General features: G+C 42.2%; 1 protein-coding gene across 2 annotated transcripts; it reads right to left on the reverse strand.

Moving 5' to 3' along the window:
* Window positions 1-2,398: 2,398 nt before the first annotated feature.
* LOC126688996 (multiple organellar RNA editing factor 3, mitochondrial) lies at window positions 2,399-4,063 on the reverse strand. 2 transcript variants are annotated; one of them, XM_050383962.1, is made up of 5 exons: window positions 3,608-4,063; window positions 3,423-3,520; window positions 3,056-3,121; window positions 2,681-2,947; window positions 2,399-2,525 (listed from the first exon to the last, which is right to left on the reverse strand). In XM_050383962.1, exons 1-4 carry the CDS (start codon window positions 3,973-3,975, stop codon window positions 2,712-2,714), a joined length of 768 nt encoding a protein of 255 aa, XP_050239919.1. In that variant the 5' UTR covers window positions 3,976-4,063; the 3' UTR covers window positions 2,399-2,525; window positions 2,681-2,711. The 2 variants fall into 2 exon arrangements, with proteins under 2 accessions (XP_050239919.1, XP_050239918.1); XM_050383961.1 differs by having other exon boundaries at window positions 2,399-2,947.
* Window positions 4,064-26,166: the final 22,103 nt, after the last annotated feature.

The raw sequence follows: 26,166 nt of genomic DNA on the forward strand, positions 1-26,166 counted from the left end.
TTTTTTTTTTTTCTTTTTCTATTTAGGTTGATAGTTTTTAGTATACATTTATAGTTACAAAAAATTACAAATAAAAGAAATATTAACTATGATAAGAATAAAATAAATTTAAAGTGTAAAACAATATAATCTTTTTATTTTTGAGTTAATAATAAAATCTAATTTACCAAAGTCATTATTGCAACTTCACTTAATAATAAGAATCATCCAACAATAAACCAAAATGATATTTAAGACATAACTTGATGAATTACTACTGACTAAAACGAGATAAATTTTATATGAAAATTCAATTGTCATGATTCGGGCATAAAATTAAAGGAAAAACCGCTGTGTTCATCTGTAGTGTTAGACATAGATTTACTGTTCTATAGAAAAATGGCAAGCAAGCCCTATATTTTGTGAGATCTAGCTTTAAAATATCATAAGGTATTTAAATAATATCTTTTAGCCAGAGAATTCAATGTAGTTGAAGACCCAAGTTTTAACCATTACGCCAACTTCTACATGAGGGCTCTTCTTTTAAATTTCGCCATAGTAGGATAACTCAACCATTTAACATTTTCTGAGTAAGGCTAGTGCCATCACAATTCACAACCACGCCCCGGCCTTCATCAACCAATACAATGACAATCAAAACCATTTCCACGTTGTCTAGCTCCATAAATAAATATTGTTAAGGGTCAACCTTGTCATCCAAATTTCGAGAATTAAGTGTCTTCGATCCTCCAAGAACACAAACATCAAAAGGGATTTTCTAATAGCTTAGAAACTAGAAAGTACAACATCAGTATAATAATCATGAAACTTATTTGGAACAGGACAAATACTAGGGGAAAGTTAACGTTCCTTAAGCAGAGCAGATGCCCAATTAAACACAAACTTTAAACACAAACACTTGTCTTCACTAACCAAAATAGCACAAACAATATTATCTTTCCCAAAAAGAATCAAAAGCAATTCAATTATGTGTTTGAAACATTAAATTTAATTAGGACAAATGTTCTACAACTAAATAACCATATCTAAGTTTTGTCCTAGATATTAGTTACATATACAACTAAATAACCACATCTGCATAATACTCCAAAAGGAGTAGTTACAAATACAATTGTGCTTTCCAAACACGTTTTTATAGCCTAATCCAATTAGTACATGCCAAAGTGAGATCAAAACATCAATTTATTAGTCCACAATGACAATTTTTTATTTTTTATTTTATAGGTAAGCCCACAATTTCAGTATGTAACAACAGATTGCAGCCAACCTGTGATGCCTTCATCCAAGTCATAGTCAGTGCAGCCTGAACAAAATAGTAGTGATTTCTACTTGAATACTAATAAAGGTGGTTTTATAAGGTTATCATAACAAATAAGAGATTTCAGGTGGAAGAGATGCAAACATAGACTTGCCAAGACCAAATACTTGCATAGTTATAGCTCCAACCTTCCCAAGTGTAACAAACAGCTCTCAATCCAAGCTTTAAAGAATGACTTTTGCAGCAAATTCTTCATTCATAATTTCTCATAAAGCTTCAAAGTGTAAAACAAACAGAAGCTTTGTCTATCGATTTTCATATATAAAGGGTTTTAAACTACCAAAACCATCTCTAATCTTCCTAAAACGTGCTTCCAAAAAATCATTGATCCTCCACATATATGCCTCAAAACTCTAAACACCTATTTCTCCCTCCCCCCTATTTTCTTTAATTCTTCTAAAAAAAAAAAGAAAAAAACCCAGATAGATATGTACCTTGCCCAGTTTCACCAAATAACCATGGCTCTGTGAAGCAGGCAATTCCACTTCACAAAGCCTCATCCCAGCTATTTAGTGCCAAGATCTTGTTTTGGCATTTATTATTATATAATATTCCTAAATGTCTTCTCCCTACTTCAAGGAATAGAACAATCAGATGGAGGCCACATTTTATAATGGAGATCACTAATTCAGATCTCCTCTTACCCCTTGGGACCAAAAAAATTATATATATATATATATTTATATATATATAATCCTAAATGTCATCTTATCACCTAGTGCTTTACTTTGGTCTTTGTATATAGTTGTCTCTGCTAAAGGAAAAAAGCATCAGCTCTCACATGTACCAATGACACTGAGATATAAGCATCCACCCCCCACCTCCCCCCCAACCCACTCCCAAAACACACACACTCACTGACCCTGCTATGACTTGAATATTCATGATCCAGTCCTAGACCTTACAGCATATGTCCACAAAAGAATGTAAAGATGACTAACAGTTTCACCATTACCAGAAGACCTGAAGCAGAATGGTTCCAATATCAATCAAGTACAATCAATCGGTCACTTTGACATAAGAACTTATAAAATAAAACAAAAAAATTAAATTATGTTTCCAAATCTATGACAAATAAAAGAAAAAAAAAATAGAGAACCATTATTATGATCAAAAAAGGAAAAGAGGTTTATGACCAGGAGTACATGATCAGTGTTGCTGAATAACACACTCTATTTGTAGAAGTCGTAAGAAGGGGAGCGCATTCCTACAATATATTCACATTTGTTGTCTTCATAAAGATGCTGGATAATATGCATAAGTTGACATGGAACATGGGGAACCCAGTCATTATGCATCAAATAAGAAATACAACATCAAACTTTGATTCAATATTCTAAAAATTCCAAATATATGAATTACCAAGGATTGCCCCTGTTAATATTGCCGCTGTTCATTGAGAAGTTCCTCCCTCTACTCTAGCTGAATTCTGACTATCCATTGATGTTGGTTGCTGTGTAGGCACTCCGGGATTGGCCATGTTAGGTCTGTGCATCTCTCTCCGCTGAACCTGCATTGTTTCCCGGCGCCTATCATACCGTGGGCGAGGCCTGTTCCTAGTTGCTTGCTGTCTCATATCAGAAGTATATTGTGGTCTATGTATGACTTTCCCATCGATAAACAGATCCCCTAAACTCAAACCAAGATAAAGATAAGTACAAGACAATACAAGATCATATATCAAAAACAATTACTACACTGAACATCGAATAAAATTCAACTTCAAACAATATGCACCTCCATAATCTTTGTTGGGCACATCAAGATACGAATCCGGCAACACCCAGAGCACACCAGGTAACCCTATTCAAAAGAACCCCAAAAAAAAATTAAGCCAAATTCAATCAAACACCCACAAATGGGAACCGATAAAAAGCTTTAAACCCCTTAAACCCCTTAAACCCCTCATTCAAAAATCCCAAAGCAGCCATCACAATTAATCATATGCTGAATTGCTGATACTGTCTGTAAAGAACTAAAATTAAAAAACAATTTTTTTAAAACGCCCTTAAACCCTAAATCCCCCATAACAACAAAATCAAGTACACTCTTTAAAAAAAAAAAAAAAAATCCAAAATTTATAAAAACCCAGAAAAGATTTTACCTTTAACTTTATAAGAAAGCTCCTCGGAAATCAATGCACCAAATCCAGTATAGGTGGTCGTACAAACTGAGTATATCTTCTTTTTCGCCTCCTCTTCACTACAAACCACAAAAATAAATAAACCAAAAATCCAAAACAAAAATAAAAATGTGACTCAAAAACAAAAACAAAACAAAAAGCAGTACCTTCCGAGAACAGTGGCTAAGGTTTTGATGTAAGAATTGACCATTTCGTCCTCGGAGGGTTTAGGGTCAGTGGGGAACTCCAGTACAATGAGCCAGTGCTCGTAATCGCAGCCATCGAGGAGGATCGTCTCCTTGGGTGGGCGGTTACTCCAGTTCGGAGACGGGTCGTTGAGGGGCGAGTAGCCCGCCCCGGAAGTTTTGGGTCGGGTCTGGTTCGTTTTGGACCAGGCCGGGGCGAGCTGGAGTTGGGTATTGAGGAGGGTTGTGAGAGCAAAGCGAGAACGAGAGGAGAGTGAAGAAGAAGAAGAAGAAGAAAGGGTTCGGGTGAGGAGTGATGCTAGATTGCGCCGTGCGGTGAAGTACGCCATTGCTGCTCAGTTCTCTACTTGATTATTTGCGCTCTCTCTCTCTCTCTCTCTCTCTCTCTCTCTCTGTTTGGGCCGAAAATGTTTGGTGCTTTGGGATTTTTGTGGGGGGTTTTGCATTTGAGGATTTGTTTTTGTTTTTTATTTTTTAATTATTATCCTTATTATTTAAATAAAAGACCAAATTTCGTTTCAATTTTTTTTTTCAAAGTTTAAAGTTCAAACACGTAAATTTTTTTGCAAAAATACTTATAACACCATTTTTAAGTTCGGTTTAATGTTATTTTGGTTATGTAAGTTTCATTTTTATCATTTTAGTTATGTAAGTTCGTATTTGTTATTATTGTTAGTTTTTTTGTCCATAACTCCTATTAAATTTGGTCAATTTCTTGCTCTGGTCTTGTGAGTTTTATTTTTTTTTTTTGTCATTTTGGTAATATAATTTTTTACATTTTAGCAACCTTTTAAAGAAAATAGATGAAGGACTAACAGTGACATCAAATTTGAACTTACAAGTGCAAATAACAAAAATTAAACTTATAGGATCAAAATGATAGTTGACCAAACTTAAAAGGGTATATATCTCATTCTCAAAAAGAAAAAAAAAAAAAGAAAAAAAAGGGTATATATCACATTTTTGTCTAAATTTTAAATTAAACCCCATGTTTTCATTAATTTAAAATCAAAATCATTTTTTATAAAAAAATATAATTTAAACCAACACCCCATTTTGAGTCCAACAAAGTGAGTTTCTCTCAAGCTGTAACTGTTTTAAGGTAAACACCAATTCATTCAATACTTTGTTGTGTTCTTAATTTCAGTAATTATTTTAATTCTTTGAATCAATTTTGTTTTAGAATAAGTTTCTCTACTAGACTACTACTACACTATAGTATTACTTTTTGAGGGTGACTGCCCATTTAAGTAAAGCCCTTTTGAACCCCACTTTTACAAAGTACAATTTAAAAATCTTTTTTTGTTTTGTTTATTTAGATATAACTTTTTCAAACAATTCCATTAGTTATTATCATTTGTCACCAAAAAAAAAAGGGTGCATTACAATTTAAGTCCTCTCCGTTATATGGAAGAATTTGTGAATAACACTCTCATTGAGGAAACAACATTTGCTGAGAAAATGGGATGATGAAATTTTGATATCATAATGACATGACAAGCAGTAATTTGTGTATGGTTGGTTGTGATGATTTTAGAAAAAAAAAAGGATTGGAAAATTGGAGGAAATATGGGTGTGAGGGGTGCTTGGTTGGGAGAGGAGGGGAAAGAAGAAAATGGTGGGGTTTGATTCTTTTCGCTCCAAGCCCACCAAAACTTGAATTAGAGAGAAAATAGAAGTGAAAAGGAGAAAATGTGTTTTTGGTAGAATTGTCATTCCCCACTAATAAGCATTAAAAAAAAAAAATTTGTTTCATCTATTATTCCACTGTTGGTTGGTTTTGGGTTTCTTTTATGTTTTTTTTTAATCTCACTTTTTGTCTTTTTCTTTATTTTATTTTTATGTTTCTTTCATTCTCAATCTTCTCTCTTTATTTATTTTATATCAATTTTGGATCCTTTTGGCTTGTGCTCTTAAAATATATATTTAAAATAAAAGTGAAGTGTCCATACATAATATTTTTATTAAAAAATTTTGTCGCCTTTTGTTTTATTTAGTGTGAGTTTGGATACAATTTATTTTGCTGAAAACTGAAAACAATAAAAAAAATAATTTTTTTTATTGTTTATTATTGTTTGGCACTGTTTATTGGCCTAAATTTATTGTTCATGGCCAATGAACAATACATAACACGTTGGTTTAAAAAAAAAAGGCAAACGTGGACATGAAAACATAATTTTAAATTTATATCAACTTCATTTTCCATAGTTTTCAATCTTTTCATTTTTCCATCTTCCCAGCCAAACACCTTTGAAAGAAAATTAAATCTTTTTTATTTTCCTACTTTTCTATCTGTACGGCACCGAGCTTCCAAAGCCCATACTGGCCTTGAGCCCAGACCCATCTAGGCCCCGGGCCCAAGCCCATACCGGCCTTGGGCGCAGGCCCAGCAGAAAGTTCCAATTACCTTATGCCCTTCTTGAAACTGCCTTAGAGTAAAAACAAGTTTTGGGTATTAAGTTCCCGGGGTTGACCGGTTAATCCTTCCCGGTAGAGCGCATGAGTCATATCCGGGAAGGTCATGATATGCACGGGAACGTGAGTTGCCGAACATAATCGGTGAAAATGGAACCAAGTTCCAAGATCATAAATGCTGCACCGCCCTTTCACCTAAACAACCACTTTAACCAGATAATACTGGACCTTCAGTAGCACTAACGGTGACTGTAATCATGATCTCCCCACTAACCTTGGCTATAAATAGAAGAAAGTTGGGAGAAGATGGGGTTCAGAAAAATTGAGGGAAAACAGTCAAGTAGAGGGTACTAACTGGGTGTTACTTGGAGTCTCTCTGCCGAGAACGACCCATTGTAGGAAATACTTAAGCCCACTACAAATAAATTGTGAGCCCAAGTGACCTAAGGTCCAGAAGTCTTGCACTTGGTTCCTACAATTGGCGCCCACCGTGGGGCTCTCCTACGAAGCTGTGGTTTGAGAGAGACTCAAGCAAGGGAGATGTCTGAGGAGCGTTCAGGAGGGCACGTTCCGAGCAATTCCGCAGGATCTTCTCGGGGATCGACGTGGAGGGAGAGAAGGCAGAAACGGCTGGAGGATAGGGAGCATCCAAGAGGAGAGGAAAGGTCCGGATTGGGAGAAGGATCGGCCCAGACACACCAGACGATTTCAAGCGTCTCAGCACATCGGCAACATGATGATAGGGACCGGGAGCTGGAGCGGTTACGCAGATTGGTAATGGACTTGGAGCTGGAAGCAAGGGGTCGGCGCCGCGAAAGGAACCACAACCCCCAACTCAGGAGGAACCGTGGCGAGGAAGGTTCCAGCCGATCTGTTACGCAACAACACCGAGACCGATCACGTTCTCAAGAGTCACGTCGTCACTCCCGGGAGATGCGTCGTAGACGGGACCGTTCCCGGTCGCATGGATATGATAACCAAGGGTCAGAGTCGCCAGAGGAGCGGCGGCACCACAACGCCGCGATGGACGCCATGAGCAGGGCCTTGCGGATGGCAGCCTGGTCTCCATTCTCTGACGAGATTGAACGGGCACCCATGCCGAGCAGATTCACGCGTCCACCATTCAATTCCTATGAGGGGAGGACAGACCCCGTGGAGCATGTCAGTCATTACATCCACATGATGTCTTTGCATGCGTACAACGATGCATTGATGTGTAAAGTATTCCCCTCTAGTCTCGGTTCTACCGCATTGAGATGGTTCAATGGGTTGCGGAAAGGTTCTATACACAGCTTCGCCGAGCTGATTCAGGAGTTCGGCAGCAGGTTCGTAACATGCAGCCGAGTGCAACAACCGGTCGACGCGTTGCTTTCCATGAAAATGAGGGTCGGGGAAACCCTTCGGAGTTATGCCAGCCGATACTGGGAACTTTACAATGAGATTGGTGGGGGAAACGAGAAAATTGCGGCTAGCACCTTCAGGATGGGGCTCCCCGAGGATTCTGAACTGCGGGAGTCGCTGACAAGAAGACCCTCGGAGGATATGAGGCAACAGATGAGACGCATAGAGGAGTACAAACGCCTGGAGGATGACCGGCTGCAAAGCAGGGGGAAAGCCCCTTTTACGGGGAGATCTCGGCAAAGCATCTTGCCGCCAAAGCCGAAAAGGGACTTCAGAATGCAGGAACCAGAGGTGCAGATCGAAGGGGTTAATGTGTTGTTTAAAGAGCCCGTGCACAAGATACTGGAACGGATAAGGAACGAGCCATTCTTCAGATGGCCGAACAAAATGGAGGGCGACCCATCTCGGAGGAACCAAAGCCTATACTGCACCTATCACAGGGACAAGGGGCACACCACCGAGCAGTGTAGGGTATTGAAAGATCATCTCGGGCAGTTAGTGAAGGCAGGGCACCTGAAAGAGTTTGTAGCAGATTCCACTGACCGGGAGACCGAGCAGGGCGCCCAACAGAAAAGGAATCCCCTTCCACCACCCCTGGGGGTAATCAACGTCATTCATGCCGCACCGAGAGGGGCAGCAGCGGCAAGGATGGTGATGACAGTGGCTTGCGCGGAGGGAGAATCATCCAAGAGGCAAAAGAAAGTTGGACGGCTAGACATCTCGTTCGGAGAAGATGATTTCGAAGGAACCATCCAACCTCATGACGACGCTTTGGTGGTGACAGCCTGGATAGGCGGATTCTTGGTGAAGAGGGTGATGATTGATCAGGGTAGTGGGGCTGACGTTATGTACCCGGACCTCTTCGAAGGGCTCGGGTTAAAAACCTAGGATTTGGCGAAGTATAACACGTCATTGGTCTCGTTTGACGGGAGAATTGTGATTCCCGAGGGGCAAATCTCTCTCCCAGTGGACATGGAGGGCAAGGAAGTTGTAGTTACGTTCATAGTAGTCCGATCATACGCACCTTACACCGCAATCCTGGGGAGACCGTGGATTCACGCCATGGGGGCTGTTCCGTCCACCCTTCACGTGAAAGTGAAATTTCCTACTGAGTACGGAGTTGTGGAGGTAAGGGGGAATCAACAGGTGGCGAAGCAATGCCTCGTAGCCGCGGTCCAGTGGGAAAAGGAACAGCTCGGCCAAGCTAAGCACGCCGAGAAAGAGACTGCATAGCAATTACAGATACCCCAGGAAAATGGGGCGGACGTTGCCGAGGAGGTGCTGAAGGTAAGAATTCTCCCAGATAGTGACAAATACTTCCAGATAGGTACAAGCATGAATGACCGGGAAAGGGTAGAGATGTTGTTGTTCCTATTGCAGAACATAGATGTCTTCGCGTGGAACCCGTATGAAGTGCCCGGTGTAGACCCCGAGTTCATTGTTCACAAACTCAATGTGGACCCATCGTTTCCCCCGAAAAAGCAGAAGCCGAGAAGAGCATCAAAGGAACACGTCGATGCAGTAAACCTGGAGGTTCAGCGACTGAAGGAAGCCGGGGTCATAAAAGAAATATTCTTCCCGAGATGGCTAGCAAACACTGTTGTAGTAAAGAAGAAGAGCGGTAAATGGAGAGTTTGCGTGGACTTCACCGATTTAAACAGAGCGTGTCCCAAGGATCCATTCCCGATGCCCAAGATTGATCAGCTAGTGGATGCCACGTACGGGCACCCGAGAATGAGTTTCCTGGACGCCTTCCAAGGCTACCACCAGATTGCCTTGGCGCCCGAGGACCGAGAGAAGACAGCATTTATATCCCCGAACGCAAACTATCACTACGAGGTCATGCCGTTCGGATTGAAGAATGCCGGGGCCACCTACCAGCGTATGATGACAAGGATGTTCCGGGAAAAAATTGGGTGCACGGTTGAAGTTTATATCGACGACATGGTAGTAAAAAGCAGAAAAGAGTCGCTGCATACTGAAGACCTTCGGGGAGTATTCGAGATACTACGGCGACACAGGCTGCGCCTCAATGCTGAAAAGTGCACTTTCGGAGTGGGGGCTGGCAAGTTCCTGGGTTATCTGATCTCCACTCGGGGAATAGAGGCTAACCCTGACCAAATAGAGGCCGTCAATCGCCTCAAACCACCGAGCAATCCTAAGGAGGTGCAAGTGCTCACCGGGATGTTGGTCGCCCTGAACCGATTCATCTCCAAGTTTGCCGATCGCTGCCGGCCATTCTATCAACTTCTGAAGAAGTGGAAGGGGTTTCAGTGGGACGAGAGCTGCGATGAAGCTTTTCGAGAACTAAAGGAATATTTGGCAAAGGCGCCGAGGTTGACGGCCCCGGAACCCGGGGAGGATCTGTTTATGTACCTTGCAGTCACCAATCATGCCGTAAGTGCTGTGTTACTAAGGGACCGGGGAGTGCAAATGCCGGTGTATTACGTGAGCAAGACCTTGGTCGATGCCGAGACAAGGTACCTGCCTCTTGAAAAGTTGGTTTTGGCCTTGGTACACGCCACGAGGAAGTTACCACACTACTTCCAGGCACACACAGTGTTCGTCCTCACCGAATATCCATTGCAGTCACTGTTGAAGAGATCCGATTTCACAGGACGGATTGCTAAATGGGGGACTCGGTTGGGATCGTTTGACATAAGATACCGACCTAGAAGCTCGGTGAAAGGGCAGGTTCTCGCTGATTTCATCGTGAAATTTACACCTAAGAATGAAGGCAAGGTAATCTGTAGTGCGGAGATTCGCCCGTGGAAGTTATTTGTGGACGGCGCGTCAAATGCTATGGGGGCCGGGGCTGGTATTGTCATAGTCACCCCTGAAGGTATGCGACTGGAACACTCCTTCAGATTGGGGTTCAAAGCCTCGAACAACGAAGCCGAATATGAAGCCCTGTTGGCCGGACTGAGGGCAGTATTGCATCTGGGCGCCAAGGACGTGGAAATCTACTCGGACTCTCGGCTAGTTGTTTATCAGGTCACTGGGGACTTCGAGGCTCGGGATCCCCGAATGAAAGCTTATCTAAGTACGGCAAAGCAAATTATCGGTCAGTTTGGAACGGTAAAGATATCCCAGGTAGCCCGGTCACAAAACAGGCATGCTGACTCCCTTGCCACGTTAGCCTCATCGGCTACCGAGGACACCCCGAGGCTTATCACAATTGAACTTGTAAGGGAGCCAAGCATCTGTGTGAAGACTGCTCTCGACCAGGCCGGAGTAGAGGTTGCGCAGGTGGCGGTGGCCGGACCATGCTGGATGAACCCGATCATAGACTTTCTTTCCGAAGATAAAGTTCCAGAGGATGAGGCCGAGGCCAACAAGATTCGACGAATGGCTCCCAGGTACTGGTTGTCTTCGGACCGAAAGTTGTACAGAAGGTCCTTCGCGGGCCCTTACCTCTTGTGCCTGCATCCTGAAAGAGTCAAGGAGCTTCTAACCGAGCTGCATGAAGGAGTGTGCGGCGGGCATGCTGGGGGACGATCTTTAGCACACAGAGCAATGACGCAGGGGTTTTGGTGGCCACAGATGCAGAAGGACGCCGCCGAATACGTTCGGAGTTGCGAACAATGTCAAAAGCACGCCCCAATGATCCATCAGCCGGCAAGACATCTAAATCCTGTCAGCAGCCCGTGGCCATTTGCACAATAGGGGCTTGACATCCTCGGGCCATTCCCCCGAGCAACGGGGAACCGCCGTTTTGTACTGGTGGCTGTGGATTACTTCACAAAGTGGGCTGAAGCTGAAGCCTTGGCCAATATCCGGGATACTGACGTGAAAAAATTTGTGTGGAAAAACATAGTTACAAGGTTTGGGGTGCCGAATTCACTAGTGACAGACAACGGGCTACAGTTCGACAGCAACGCTTTTTGGACTTTTTGCAGCGAGCTCGGCATCAAGAACAAGTATTCAACCCCGGCATACCCCCAGAGCAACGGCCAAGCTGAAGCAGTAAACAAGACTATTTTGAACGGGCTCAAGAGAAGGTTGGATGGAGTGAAAGGAAGATGGGCAGAAGAACTACCCAGTGTATTATGGGCCTACCGCACGACCCCCAGGAGATCCACGGGGGAAACCCCATTTTCTCTGGCATACGGAGCAGAAGCAGTGATACCAACCGAGGTGAGCTTATGCAGTGCACGGGTCGCCGGGTTTGACCCCGTACAGAACGCCGACCTTATGATGGAGCATTTGGATTGGCTAGAAGAATGCAGGGAGGCCGCGACCGTACGTCTTGCCGAGTATCAGCAGAAGCTGGCGCAAAGGTACAACCGAAATGTAAAGACCAGGGAATTCAGTGCCGGGGAATTAGTGTTAAGAAGGGTAGTGGGGAACATGCGGGACATGACTGCAGGGAAGCTTGCTCAGAGTTGGGAGGGACCATACAGAGTCACAGCCGTCGCAGGTGCAGGGGCCTACTACTTGGAGGACCTGGACGAGAGGCCGCTCCCCCGACCATGGAACGCCAACAACCTGAAGAAATTCTACGCGTAACCATCGATGTAAGCCAAAACTTGTATTTTATTAAGATTAAGAGCAAGATGAATTTTTTTGTTTGTGCTGTTTTTTGACCCTGTAACCACGCCAAGAGAATCGCCAATAAAGCCTAAGGACAGAAACCTGACCCTCGGCTCGATCAATATCGCCGAGCAGGTGAAAACCTTACGAATAAATCCTAAGGACAGAAACCTGACCCTCGGCTCGATCAATATCGCCGAGCAGGTGAAAACCTTACAAATAAATCCTAAGGACAGAAACCTGACCCTCGGCTCGATCAATATCGCCGAGCAGGTGAAAACCTTACGAATAAATCCTAAGGACAGAAACCTGACCCTCGGCTCGATCAATATCGCCGAGCAGGTGAAAACCTTACAAATAAATCCTAAGGACAGAAACTTGGCCCTCGGCTCGATCAATATCGCCGAGCAGGTGAAAACCTTACGAATAAATCCTAAGGACAGAAACCTGACCCTCGGCTCGATCAATATCGCCGAGCAGGTGAAAACCTTACAAATAAATCCTAAGGACAGAAACCTGACCCTCGGCTCGATCAATATCGCCGAGCAGGTGAAAACCTTACAAATAAATCCTAAGGACAGAAACCTGACCCTCGGCTCGATCAATATCGCCGAGCAGGTGAAAACCTTACGAATAAATCCTAAGGACAGAAATCTGACCCTCGGCTCGATCAATATCCCCGAGCAGGTGAAAACCTTACAAATAAATCCTAAGGACAGAAACCTGGCCCTCGGCTCGATCAATATCGCCGAGCAGGTGAAAACCTTACGAATAAATCCTAAGGACAGAAACCTGACCCTCGGCTCGATCAATATCGCCGAGCAGGTGAAAACCTTACGAATAAATCCTAAGGACAGAAACCTGACCCTCGGCTCGATCAATATCGCCGAGCAGGTGAAAACCTTACGAATAAATCCTAAGGACAGAAACCTGACCCTCGGCTCGATCAATGTCACCGAGCAGGTGAGAACCTTACAATCAAATCTATAAGGACGAAAGCACAATTCTCGGTTAAACCAAATCCTGATAAAAACCTAACCCTTTTTGCAAAAACTAAGTCCAATAGCGCTCTCAAATTTCCCACAGCGCCGCACAACAGGTTTTCGGGGGTACCATTCTATTAAGCGGCCATAGCACTGGTATAATTCAAGCAAAACACAAAACAAAGATAATTTCATTCAACAAATTGGAATGGAAGAAGAAAACGGACTACTAATTAAACAGGTAAAAGCAATTGTTCAATCACCACATCCCGGTGACATGGGCAAATAAAACAGACAAACTAAAGTAATTGTTCAATCACCACATCCCGGTGACATAGGCAAATAAAAACAAAATAAAAATAAGCTAACAAGTAAAAATAAAATCAGCTGGGAGGTTGAGTCGGTGTTGGTACTTCCTGCTGGACGGTCAGGGGAAAAGGCTGGCCCTCACCAAGAAGCTCCTGCACGGTAGGTATGCTCGTGGCCTCCATATCCTCGGGCTCGGCATGGGAGTCGATTTGCTTAACCAACTCCCTCATACTGGCCGTCTCCTCCTCGTCAAAAGCAGCCGGGGCGTTCTGGACGGCAGGTGCAGGGTTCGGAAATGGAATCTGGCCGGGGTCTCTTAGCGGCGAGTCTTCAGGAACTCCCATTGCCTGAAGAGCAGCAAACCACCCGGCCTCGAAACCCATATGCCGAGCCCGAGCCACCACCGGCTCTGCGGAGTTCTCGGCGTCGGCAAAGCCTACGTCATACCACTTTTGCTCCGCGGCCGCCAAGCCTGCCCTGAGATCGGCTATCTCGTCGGCATGGGAAGTGTTGAGGCTGAGGGCTTCGGCTAGTTTGAGTTCCGTCTCATTTTGCCTGGCCAGGAGGTCTGCACACCTTTTTTCAGCCGATGCTCGGAACTTCTCCGCTGCAGCAGCCTTCTTCTCGGCAGCCTCAGCAATCTTTGCTTTTTCCTTAGCCGTTTTTACTGCTGACTCCCGCGCCCCCTTCTCGCGCTCATTTTCCTCATCAAGCTCCCGTGCCCGGGCAGCCACAATGTGAGCCAGTTGAGCGGCCTAGCAAGCACGAAGGTTAGCAAAGTGACAAAAGGAAATCTACGTGGAGTAAATAGACAAAAGAATTACCGCAATGGCGTGCCACTCTAACCGGCGCCCCACGGACTCCTCGGACCCATCATCAAAGGCGTGCACGTCCTCAGGAAGTTGGAGAGCTCCGGCCAAGGTTTGGGCAATACGGCCGCCCTCGCCCTTATCCCACATCCGAACAGAGGCCGTCGATGGCAATGGCTTGCCGTCCAGAAGGAACTTTGGCTCCCACGCTGGAGCCACTTGGGAGGAGGACGCGCCCCCCGTGCCGGCTTCGGTTGGCGGCTCGCGGATAACAATTCCCCCAGTTGGTCGGGGAGGAGTCTGGACAGCGGCATCCCCTGGGCCCGTGGAATGTTGCTCGGTTACTTTCTGCTTCTTACGGGCTCGTTCGGACTGCGGAGGGGGAGGAGGCTGAGACACTGGACCCCGACCCTGAGTAGGCGGGGGCTGGTTGGTCGGCCGGGCACCAGGCACGAATCGATCAAGGGTCATGACTCTCCTTGCCACCATTCTTGCACCGGGCTGGATCGCTTCAGCTAGCAAGTTAGCCGCGTCTGTCACTTGCTGTTGAGGCTCGGCGGGTGGATCCTCGGGATGGGGCTGCTCTTGGGCTTGGTCCCCTTGTTGTATGGCTTCGTGAGCTCTCTCTCTAAGGCGCCGAGATACCTGTTCCGCGGAATCGTCTCGCAGGGGAACTAGTTCGTCCGCGGCAGTGAACCACCGACCAAATTCCCTCGCTTCCCCGGTTGTAAGCTTCGGCGGCAAGAAATTCACGTACCGGACGTCTATGTACGATAGCAGGGGGCTGTCAACTATCAACGCCTGCTTGAAAGGCTGCCAAGTAGAGTAAACCGGTTCCACGCCGAGGATCAGGTGTGAGGCTCGGAGTTGCCCGTCCCAATGCACGTAGATCTCGGAACGGAGGACGAAGTTTAAGTCCCTGACGTGGACGGCTCTGAGGTCCTGAACAAACACTTTGCCGTCTGCAAAAGAACAGATAACGCATTAGCTTTTAACAATAGATTTTTTTTTTTTTTTTACTTAAACAATTATAAGAAGGGGATGGTACGAACCCACTTCACGCCGTGTGAGGGGGCAAGGGATCTCCCCGGCAAACCAATTGCCGCGCACCCTGACGAACTCCTCGGCGGAGTTCCTGTTCGAATCGGGTAGGCACGATATCAGCCGTACCCGAGCATCCCTCGTCTTTAAGTAATAATTTGTGGATTTGCTCCCACAGAGGCTGTACATTTGGTTAATATCATGGTGGTCTAATTGTAGGTCAAAGGTATGGTTCAACTGGCTGACACAACTAACTACCCGGTAAAAATTGGGGGGAAGCTGGTCGGGGCACAGCCCATAGTAGGTGAGTGTGCTTATCAGGAGGGGATCTACCGGGAACCTAACCCCACCTTCTAAAATGGACATCAAAGGAAAGAAGGCTGTACCCTGCCCTCGGTGGAGTTCCATATCACTCTCATGGCAGTAAGCCACGTCCACGTCATTGGGAATACTAAATTTACTCCTAAAGGTGGCCAAAGCAGCCGGGGTATCTAGAAGGTAAGAATAACCCATCTATAAAGCCTAAAACTACAAGAATGAACTCAAAGAAACAAAGCTGAAGGAACAGGAAGGGGAAGAAAGACTTACTTTGGGTTCTAAGGAGGAAAAGAACGCTGAGCAAGCAAGCGCACAGAAATGTGGTCGGCAGAGAGTAGGCACTAAAGATCAGAGGCGAAGGAAAAATGGAATGATGTTTGGAGAAGGACTATTTATAGAGCCAGAAGAAATGGGGAAAGAAGAAACGCTTAATCAAGCAATAAATGGGCACAGCCTACGAGCGACCCAACAAATGCCAAGCGTAACCAATTTGCGCGCCGCTTCGGTTCACGAACCGTCAGGCAATAATGACGACTGCGCCTGGCGCCGCGAAACGGCGCGTCTTTTGAGATGAATATTAATGTGAAGTGACAGCCAGAAGTCCCAGACTAGAAGATTCCCGAGGTCAAAAGGCCCAGGCAGCTCCTTGATTCTCCTCGGCAGCCGAGTATGAATCAAGGGGGGGCTATTGTACTGCACCGAGCTTCCAAAGCCCATACTGGCCTTGGGCCTAGACCCATCTAGGCCCCGGGCCCAAGCCCATACCGGCCTTGGGTGCAGGCCCAGCAGAAAGTTCCAGTTACCTTATACCCTTCTTGAAACTGCCTTAGAGTAAAAACAAGTTTTGGGTATTAAGTTCCCGGGGTTGACCGGTTAATCTTTCCCGGTAGAGCGCATGAGTCATATCCGGGAAGGCCATGATATGCACGGGAACGTGAGTTGCCGAACATAATCGGTGAAAATGGAACCAAGTTCCAAGATCATAAATGCTGCACCGCCCTTTCACCTAAACAACCACTTTAACCAGATAATACTGGACCTTCAGTAGCATTAACGGTGACTGTAATCATGATCTCCCCACTAACCTTGGCTATAAATAGAAGAAAGTTGGGAGAAGAAGGGGTTCAGAAAAATTGAGGGAAAACAGTCAAGTAGAGGGTACTAACTGGGTGTTACTTGGAGTCTCTCTGCCGAGAACGACCCATTGTAGGAAATACTTAAGCCCACTACAAATAAATTGTGAGCCCAAGTGACCTAAGGTCCAGAAGTCTTGCACTTGGTTCCTACACTATCCTTTGTCCATTTTCTATACTCCCACTTTTTCACTCTTCCAACTACTAATAGCTACTTTATTACATGATTGTGATTGTGAGTTGTGCCTCACAAGCATGTTTAGAGTGTCAAGATTCTCAAAAAAAGAGAGAAAACAGTGCAAAATACAATTAAAATGCTATTTTGATTTTGTTTCCCACGCTATTGCTCTTTATGTCACTTAATATCATGTTGGTAAGGAAAGAAAATATCAAATGAGAGAAACAAATACCTATCGTGGTGTTTAGAGTTTTTCTTTTAATACATTTTAAGTGAGGGAGAGGATTTCAAACTTTAGATATATTCATTAAAAACATCATAAAATGTTATTTAACCAAAAGATTATTGACAATGTTGTGTTTTTTTTTTTTTTTTGGCCTAAGTGTGCTTAGAGGTTTTTTGATATCTTATTTGAGAATCATATATTCAATATCTAAATAAACTTATATGCTTTCCAACATGAGATTTATTCTATAGTCTAATATTTGCATAGATCTTCTATATGGTTTTTTTTAGAGAGAGAGAGAGAGGGGGAGAGAGTCATCTCAAATAGGGATGGCAATGGGGCGGGGCGGAGTCGAAGGATAGGGTCTTCATTCCTATCCTGCATGATTTTATCTTGCCCTATCCCCACCCCGTCCTACATGACAAGGAAAATTTTCTCACCCCATCCCCGCCCCTTGGGGCCTAGCAAAACCCCGCCCCACCCCATAAAACTCAACTTTTTCTTAATTTGTCCTACAACTAGTACAATTTTTTTAATGAAACCTATTTGATTAATAAAAATATACTTGAAATTACAACTAAATTTATCCCATCAAATCAAATCAATTTTTAGAAAAAATTGAATAATATATCATAGTGTTTAACAAGACAATCACAAAAAAAAAAAAAAAAACTTATATTATAACACATAACAAAATAAAGGTAGAAAATCACATTAAGTAGAATAAAATAAGCTAATATTGATATGTTTGTTTAAATAGTAGGGTTTTAGTGTATAAAAAATTTACAATTATAACCCTTAGCAATGCGGGGTGGGTGTAAAAAATCTAAATCCATTCCCACCCTGCCTTGTGGTGTGGGGTTAAAATCTTGTCCCATCCTCACCCCATCACCTTTGCGGGGTGGGAAAAACCTGTGCAAGATGAAGTGGGGCGGGGTGGGGCAAAATTGCCATCCCTATCTCAAATGGATGACAAACAAAAATTGAGATAGAATTTGGAAACCAACCAACACCCTGACACTAAGTGGTTTGGCTTTATTGTAGGAAATATAACTTTAAATTCCGGAAAAAACTTTTAATTTTTGCCTTTTGTCTTTGATTTTATTTATTTTTTTAATTTAACAAAATTAGTTTTTAAAAAATAAAAAATAAAATAAGGTGACTGTAAATTGAAACTAAAAATTTTTTGCTGAAAATACTGTAAATAAAGGTAAAAGTTAGTTGAAATAGTATAGTTGGACTCATGAATAGTACCAAAAGTGCAGTGAGGCCCATGAATAGTAGCAAAAATAGGGTAAATAGTAAAATAAGTTGGCAAAAAATATGTTATCCAAACGCAACCTTAAGATGGACAAGTGATGAAGCCACATTAACTTAAATCTAAAAGGTCTAGGAAGCCTAATGTTAAATTAACCAACATAGGACAGTGATTAGAGAACATTCTTGGATGATGAGTTACTAAGGCCTTCGAGTAAAGTACCCTCTAACAAGTATTAGCAAAACACCTTTCAATTCTTTCTAAAATAAGGTCACTAATTTGACTCAAATTTGATTAAGTGAACTAGGGCCTTAGAAAACTTGATCCATGACATTGCAGATATCTAAGTATTGTTTGAACTCAAGAGCTTTGTTGAGGTTTATCTATGTAAATATTCTTTTAGAACAAAATTAGTTACAAAATTTGGTTGTAGCCTACTTTACCAATATTTTTTTTTTATTGAAAGTGAATTTTGACAAATTTATTATTAGATTACATATTCTTCTTATATTCTCCTTACTTGTAAAATTTCTAGAAAATTAAAAATTAATAGCTATGTTATCAATATATTGTTTAAAAGGCAAGTTTTTGTAATTTAAAATTATACATAAAATATAAGATTGTAGATCATATAGTAAACTAGTCGCTAACCCGTGCGATGCATGGGAAAATTTTTAGTAACTATAAGATTTCAACAAATCAAATGCTTTAAAATTTGAAAATCTTAAAGAACTTACATTAGTATTCATCAATTTGTTTACAAAGCCAATGCTAAATAGATCTACAAATTGCATTCTCATATCCTCTGTCATTTGCAAGGTGACAGGATTCTTTTCATTACGGTTTGCATCCTTCTATCCTTCAAAAGCTTTAAGAAGTGTCATGTGGTCACTGCATAAGAATGTGTATAAGGTTATACAAAATTCTATCATTATAATCAACATCCTAAAGCTAATATTCAATCCAAAAATGTGTAACCAATGTTACATATTAGAGTGTTGTAGAGGGTAGAGAGAAGAGCAAACATTTTCTTACAACCACGACCATATGGCTTAGAGTTCTAACCATTATTCTAAGGAACCCAACAATATCAATAACCCAAAAAGTATTGTTGTGATACATTTACTTTAGGACAAATATATTCAAGCAATCAAAATCAAGCAAATCTATCTTAAAATTACAATTTCAAACACAATCACACAAACCCACTATGAAATTCTACTTTAATTGTCTATTGCTTTCATCAAACTATTTGATTAACAAAAATACAAACATCACTTAGAGTAAGTAAAGCCAATAAAAATCACCAAAAAAGGAAAACCATCTTGCTGGAAACATCACAAAGACCAATAAATTAGACAGAAATATAAAATTAAATATAACCCAGATAACAAAATGCCAAATCCCTGCCTGCAAAATAGTAAAAATCCAATTTTCAACCAACGTTCAAGAAACATTAATAGAAGAGAATTAGTGTAAAACATGAAATACCAAGAATTAGTTGTAATAGAAGAGACCATATGCAACCCAAAATCAGTGTCATTGTCAGTGTCATTGTCAACATGGGTTTTTGGGTTTTAGTTGTGAAAGTTCAAAAACGTGTACAAAAACACTTTTGAACGTTTAGACCCCCAAAAACCAATTTAATCAACACACGCAATATGTTAAACAATAGTGTGCGGAAACTTAACATATGCTATAACATGGTATTGATTAAACAACTATCTAAGCCACAACAAAATAAACCACAGCAGATAATGTAAAGGCAGAGATAGAGAGGAAGGAAGATGCAAACACAGCGATAACACCAGATATGTTATCGAAGAGGAAACCGAAGACCTCGGCGAAAAACCTCTCCGCCGCCCTCCAAGCGGTAATCAATCCACTAGAAAATACAGTTGGGATACAAGGACATCAATAGACCCTCCAAGCCTAATCTACCCGATGCACCTAAGCCCTCCAAGCTTCTTGCTCCAACGAGGTTGCGCCGAACCTTTTTCTTTTCTAGCTTTCCGGATTCCGCTACTTCACCGTAGCATCAACCAATAAAGATTGGCTCCTTCCTAACTGCTTCCCAGAACTCCAAACGACTGTCTCACAGAGATGATAATGGTGAGAACCAGGTTTGGTATAAAGGCCTCTCAAGGATTTGACAATGGAGAGGAAGAGAGTGAGGGATTTTGATGAGACTCTAAGGTAGAGATTGTGGGTAAAACAATCTGGTTTTTCTTTAGGGTTTCTCTCTCAAAATTCTCTCTGGAAGCTCTCTTTCAATCGTGGGTTAAAAGGGTATTTATACTGAAGAGGAGTGGAATGCGAAACGTCAGGTTTTTCCAAAACAGGGGTGGCTCGCGGCTTGACATCGCGGCTTGACTAAGTCGCGAGTTCCAGTCGCGAGTTAACCGTATGGCCAGTTGTCCTGTTTTGTCCTGTAGTGCTCCAGCTAGCATGACTGTTCATCTTCCAGCATGCTTGGCACGTGTGCAGATTCTGGCGGGTTGAAGCCGCGAGTCCAGTCGCGAGTCCCAGCCGCGACTCTCTGTTTTCTTGCACACTCTTGAGCAATCTTCACACTATCTCACTCACTACCCTTACAACAATCCCACCTAAATACAGGGTTACTAAATGCTGAATTACAAGCAAATTTGGCACGGAATAAAGCCAATTAGATGGTTGAATAAATTCAACCTTACAATCTCCCCCTTTGGCTATTCCGTGACAAAACCCTAAAACAGACTCTAGACTTAACATGTGAGTTGGGAACAGTTGATCAAAACTCACTCACACCTAATTCTAGAAGCTGTGAAGCACTTGAAACATATGAACATAAACTCCTGAAACACAACAATACACCATGATCATTGTAAGCAGAAAATTATTAATGCATATGAAACAGGCAAAAAGAGATCAAGCATAAGATGGAGTTAATGAACAAACCATGGCTTGATCAACCAAGTGAACACCACAAGGTAGTGATCACAGTGTTCATTCACACTTGGAATGAACACAAAGACATACAAGTTAACAAGCACAAGGCAAGACACTTGTATGCTCAACACTCAACCAATGCATAGCACACAAGGCATATGCATCTAGGAACAATCCTACAAGGGCACAAGAGTGACAGTACATAAACCACAATGCTGAACATTTAGATTTAAAATACTGAATTCACATAGCATAAAGGCTGCACTTAAGCATGGTACATACCACAAGGCCTACAAACTATGCATAAAACATAAACCCTCAAAGCTTACAAAAGCATATGGGTACAAACTAACAAATACCTGAATAACATCATCAAACATATATAAAAGTTTATCCAAGAGTATAAGAGGAGAGTTAGAAACAGTTATACACCAAAACCCAGTGTATTAAAAACATAAAAACCATAAAAACACTAATTACTCCCCCTCAACAAATTACTCCCCCTCAAGAGCTGCTTTTCTGCTTCAATTATCAATGAACTTTCTCCCCCTTTTTGACATGGAATGGCCAAAGGGTCACTGGTCATGCTGAGTTGTGAAGCTGTCAAGTGTAGCAGCCAAAACATCAATCTGGTCTTGCATGGCTCTCATTCTGTCAGAATGCTCAGTCTGGACTGCCCTGATCCCATCAAGCCTTTCCAGAATGATCTGGAAAGCATCTGGAGGTGCAGCTGCAGAAGTTGAAGCTCTGGACCTCTTGCCACTCCTCCTTGGTGTTGAGGTGGATGCATGCCCTGCTGCCTCTGCATCAGTCTCCATTGGGACTTCCTCTCCTTCATCACCTTCATCTTCTTCTCCTGGAAGCCTAACACTGATCCTTTTGCAGGTAAGTTTGTTGATTGCAGAGGGTGTGGACATGTGACTGATGTCTTGAGGAATTTGAACACCCTTCCTTCGAAATATCCTCATTAGGAGGCTGGGAAAGATCAGTTTTGGTCTAGATGTTGTTCTTGTCTCATCCACAATGATGTCAAAGATGTGGGAACTTATATCTATGAAGTTCTTCTCTTTGAGATCCATCAGAAAAATTGCTCTAGCACAATTGATTGTGGTCAACTTCCTAATAGGATAAAGGTTAAACATCATTATTATGGTTAGAACCCTCATGTCCACTGGAAAGGCAGTGGTATTCAAACACTTCCCTTCTCTCTGCCCACCTATTCTCTGTTGAACTGTTTCAATAGAGACACTCCTATCCTTGAAATTGACAAACTCCTCATCATCCAAACCCTCAAGCCCTAGTACATCATCTATGACATGTGCATCCAAGATGAATTCTTTCCCTCTAACCCAGCAATTTAACTCATTCTCCTTTATCACAGCATTTGAATAAAATTCTCTAATCAGAGGTTCACACACCAAAGGGAAATCACTTAAAAGTTTGTCCCATCCTCTTCCTTCAAAACAACTGGGAATAAAAGTTTGTCTTAAATCATCCAAATCCACAAATCTCTCTTGAATGATTCCTGCATTCAAGAAGTTATCCTTGTATCTCTCAAAATGATGAACTGACCTAAACAATCTAGGATCCATCTTAAGTCTTTTGTCAGCCTTCTTCGCAGTAGATTTCTTCTTCTGAGGTGAAGGAGCCATCTGTGAACAATCAGAAAAGGCCACAACAACATATAACAATATATGTGCACAATCAGTCAGTACCATGTATTTAACAGAGAAAGATATCAATCAAACAAGTGAACTTCAAACACTTAACCAGCAAGCAATTTAGTTCAACCATATAGGTAAACTAATCCTAGGATAGGAAACACATGTACAACATGGTGAAGCTATCCTGAAGGCAAATAAATGACATTGAGGCAGATTATGGAAAATGATATGACATACACACAAAACATTGAGCCTAACAGAATCGTCCCACAGATTAACACACATGCACATCTTGCAAAGGAAAAACACACAATTTCAACAGAACCAAAAGTAACATCTCAACAGCTCATAGTTCAGAATGAAATGAAAGGAATACTTAGCTAAGCACAAGAGCAATAGGACAAAGACTATCATTAACACAAACTATAACAACAGAATCCACAAGCTAAGCAAGAACAAAAAGCAGAGACCGAAACACAAACCCATTTCAAAAACACAATCAAATGTGAAAAATCAAGGGTAAAAGCACAAAATCAAGTAGAAAAGAGTGAAAATCAGAAAACCCATACCTGGAACTCGACGATTTTGGGCTGTAAGGATGCAACACAAGAAATTGGAAAAGGGAGCACGGAGAGTTTGGGAGGGAGAGTGTTTAGAGAGAAGATGAACAGTCACAAAAATTCGAGGGAAACACTGAAAAAGTTTAAAAACTGCTCCTGTTTCTGCAAAACACGCGATTTTCGCGACTGGTTCAAGTCGCCACACAGTCGCCAGCTCAAGCCGCCAAAGTACTCAAGAGGAAAATTTTGAAAAATTTTTCTAAGTGTTTTTCGCGACTGGAAGGTCTACCCGCGAGTGAGTCGCGAGCTGAGCCGCGAAAATCTCTGAGTGAATCTCGCGACTGGACCTTCCACTCGCGAACAAGTCGCCAAAACTGACCAGCGAAGATGCGACTGAGGCACGCGACTTGACACACCCGCGACTGAGCCGCCAAAACAGGGCAAAACTGTATTTTTGAAATTTTCAGATTTTTCAGCAAAAACACTTTCCAAAAACACCTAAAACACTCAAAAATCTTTTTGTGCTTGAATTAACAAAGATTGAGTATGTGAAAACACATTTTATCAAGTACAATCACACAAATGAATATGGCATTTATCAAACATAAACTTGTGTGTTGTGTGTGGATATCAACAATGAAATAGTCCTTTTTCTAATGTGAAGCTTCAATGATCAATTCAACCAAGGCATACACAATTAGCACTAGATCATGTGACCAATCTCAATTATAGAAATATGAATATATGACTTCCCACACAACTTGATAACATAACTTGGAGCCTTTCATTTGACTCCACTTTCAGCCATAACATTTGATCTTTTGAGGCAATCATCTCTCATTGTGAGAGGGATATATAACATTTTTCTTTGAAGAATAGGCCTTTGGCCTTTTTGAAAGAAATTTCACTTTTAATATAAAGTCGCTTACCCTTTTTCCTAGTCAAATACTAGAATGTGCGACAGGTTTTTGCAGCTCAATATCTCTTTTCATTTGGAGATTTACATTTAGTGAGCTCTTTTTAGCAAAAAGAATAAAAAAATGGGAAGAGATATAGACACAAGTCTATGCAAGTTTCAAGATCAACATAACCATTCACTAATCATTCATGACAAGTTTGAAGATCTATTTACAACAATCACATAGATTTCAAGATTTTTCCCAAAGAGATATGAGTGCATGAAAACAAGTAATGTTCGAAAATGCACAAAGCCATTAGCACAAAGGTACACGGCAAAACGAGTTTTAAGACAAAAACTCAACAAAGTCAATCAAGCCCTTTTGATTTTCAAATGTTTATGTAATTTTTGGATTTTTGACTTAAGAAACAAAAAGAATGATAAAACACAATTAAGAAATATTCACAAACAAACAACCAAAAACAAACACAACAAGCATACCAAACAAACATATTCACAAAGCATAGGAAGTATTAATGCATGGACATGTTGTAATGCTTATGCATGAGTACCCCTTTTCACCCACACGTCACTTGCGTTTGGGGTGATTTCCTTGAAGGATTGGGTACGGGAGTTAGGGCTTTCAAACCTTCGTGAGAAGCTTTCCAAGCAGTTGGTGAATGCACCAATCATCTTCATCACGTTCATCATTCCGGGATCTCCGTTTTGCTCTCTAGGTTGATCCCCTGCCCACGTTCTCCTATCAACTCTTGGTCCTCCTGACCCTTGAGGAGTAGCACTGTTCTTTGCTCTCAGCTTTTGGCAATTTGGTCGAGTGTGCCCTTGAAGTCCACAGTAATGGCACACATACGTTCCTCTAGGACCTCTTTGTGGTCGTGGACGTGACTTGGCACGAGACTCGGACCTGCCCATAGACTGATTCCGATGATTCAGCATCCGTTGGTCCACCACATTCTTCTTTTTCTCCACCTCGAGGTTCACACTCGTAGAGTCAGCTACAACTGGATCTTTGGACTTCACAAACTTCACTTCTTTGGTGATATTTCCAGTTGAGCTACTTCCTCCGGTATATCCCAGTCCGGATTTGTCTGAGAAGCTCTTTTGAGATGATATAACATCATCAAGCTTCTTGGTGGTGACCCTCTCTATTTTTGCATTTGCTTGAACAACCTCACTTTCAAGAAATCTAACTTTAGTGTAAGCTTCGGAGAGCTCACCATTCAAAGTTTCAATCTCGCATTTGGCCTCCCTATATCGGATTAGGAGACTTTTGTAGTCCTCCTCAACCTTCTTCATCTTTCTTACAGCAGCCTTGGCCACCCTTGTGTATTCACCAGATTTCTCCAAAAGTGAGTTGTAATTTTCTTGAAGAGTAGCTGTGCTTTCTTCTTCTTCAGCTTCCGATTCTTCAACAATTCCTAGTGAGTCATCCTCACTATGTTCTCCAAGTTCTTGAACAAGCAAATTCAATTTATCCGAAGACTCAACATGAGCAATAGTCATGAAAGCTGAATAGTTCCCTTCTCCATCACAGCTCTCTTCAGATTCTGAGTCGGATGAGTCTGAATCACTCAAGGTCGTGGCATACACCTTGCCTTTTGATTTCAAATAATTAGGACATTCCCTCTTGAAGTGTCCATGCCCGTTGCATTCAAAACAAGTAACACCTTGTGTGGATTGGGATTCTTTTCCATCTTTCCTCTTGAAATCCCTCTTCTCCCTTCCAGAATTTTGGAAATTTCTCTTATCATCAAATTTTCCATTGTTTTTGAATTTCAAAAACTTCTTGAAATTTTTAACAAGATAGGCTACATCCTTGTCAACCATATCTTCTCCTGACGAGCC

Source organism: Quercus robur, chromosome 6 (assembly GCF_932294415.1).
Source record: "Quercus robur chromosome 6, dhQueRobu3.1, whole genome shotgun sequence".
Lineage (NCBI taxonomy): Eukaryota > Viridiplantae > Streptophyta > Magnoliopsida > Fagales > Fagaceae > Quercus > Quercus robur.

Bases quoted from the DNA above. Each gene is read 5' to 3' on its own strand.
- LOC126688996 (XM_050383962.1), bottom strand. From the start codon at position 3,975: ATGGCGTACTTCACCGCACGGCGCAATCTAGCATCACTCCTCACCCGA. The intron at 3,122-3,422 runs GTAAAATCTTTT...TCTTTTGAATAG, and splicing joins GCTTTCTTATAAAGTTAAAG to GGTTACCTGGTGTGCTCTGG. The intron at 2,948-3,055 runs GTGCATATTGTT...GTTTGAGTTTAG, and splicing joins GCCCAACAAAGATTATGGAG to GGGATCTGTTTATCGATGGG.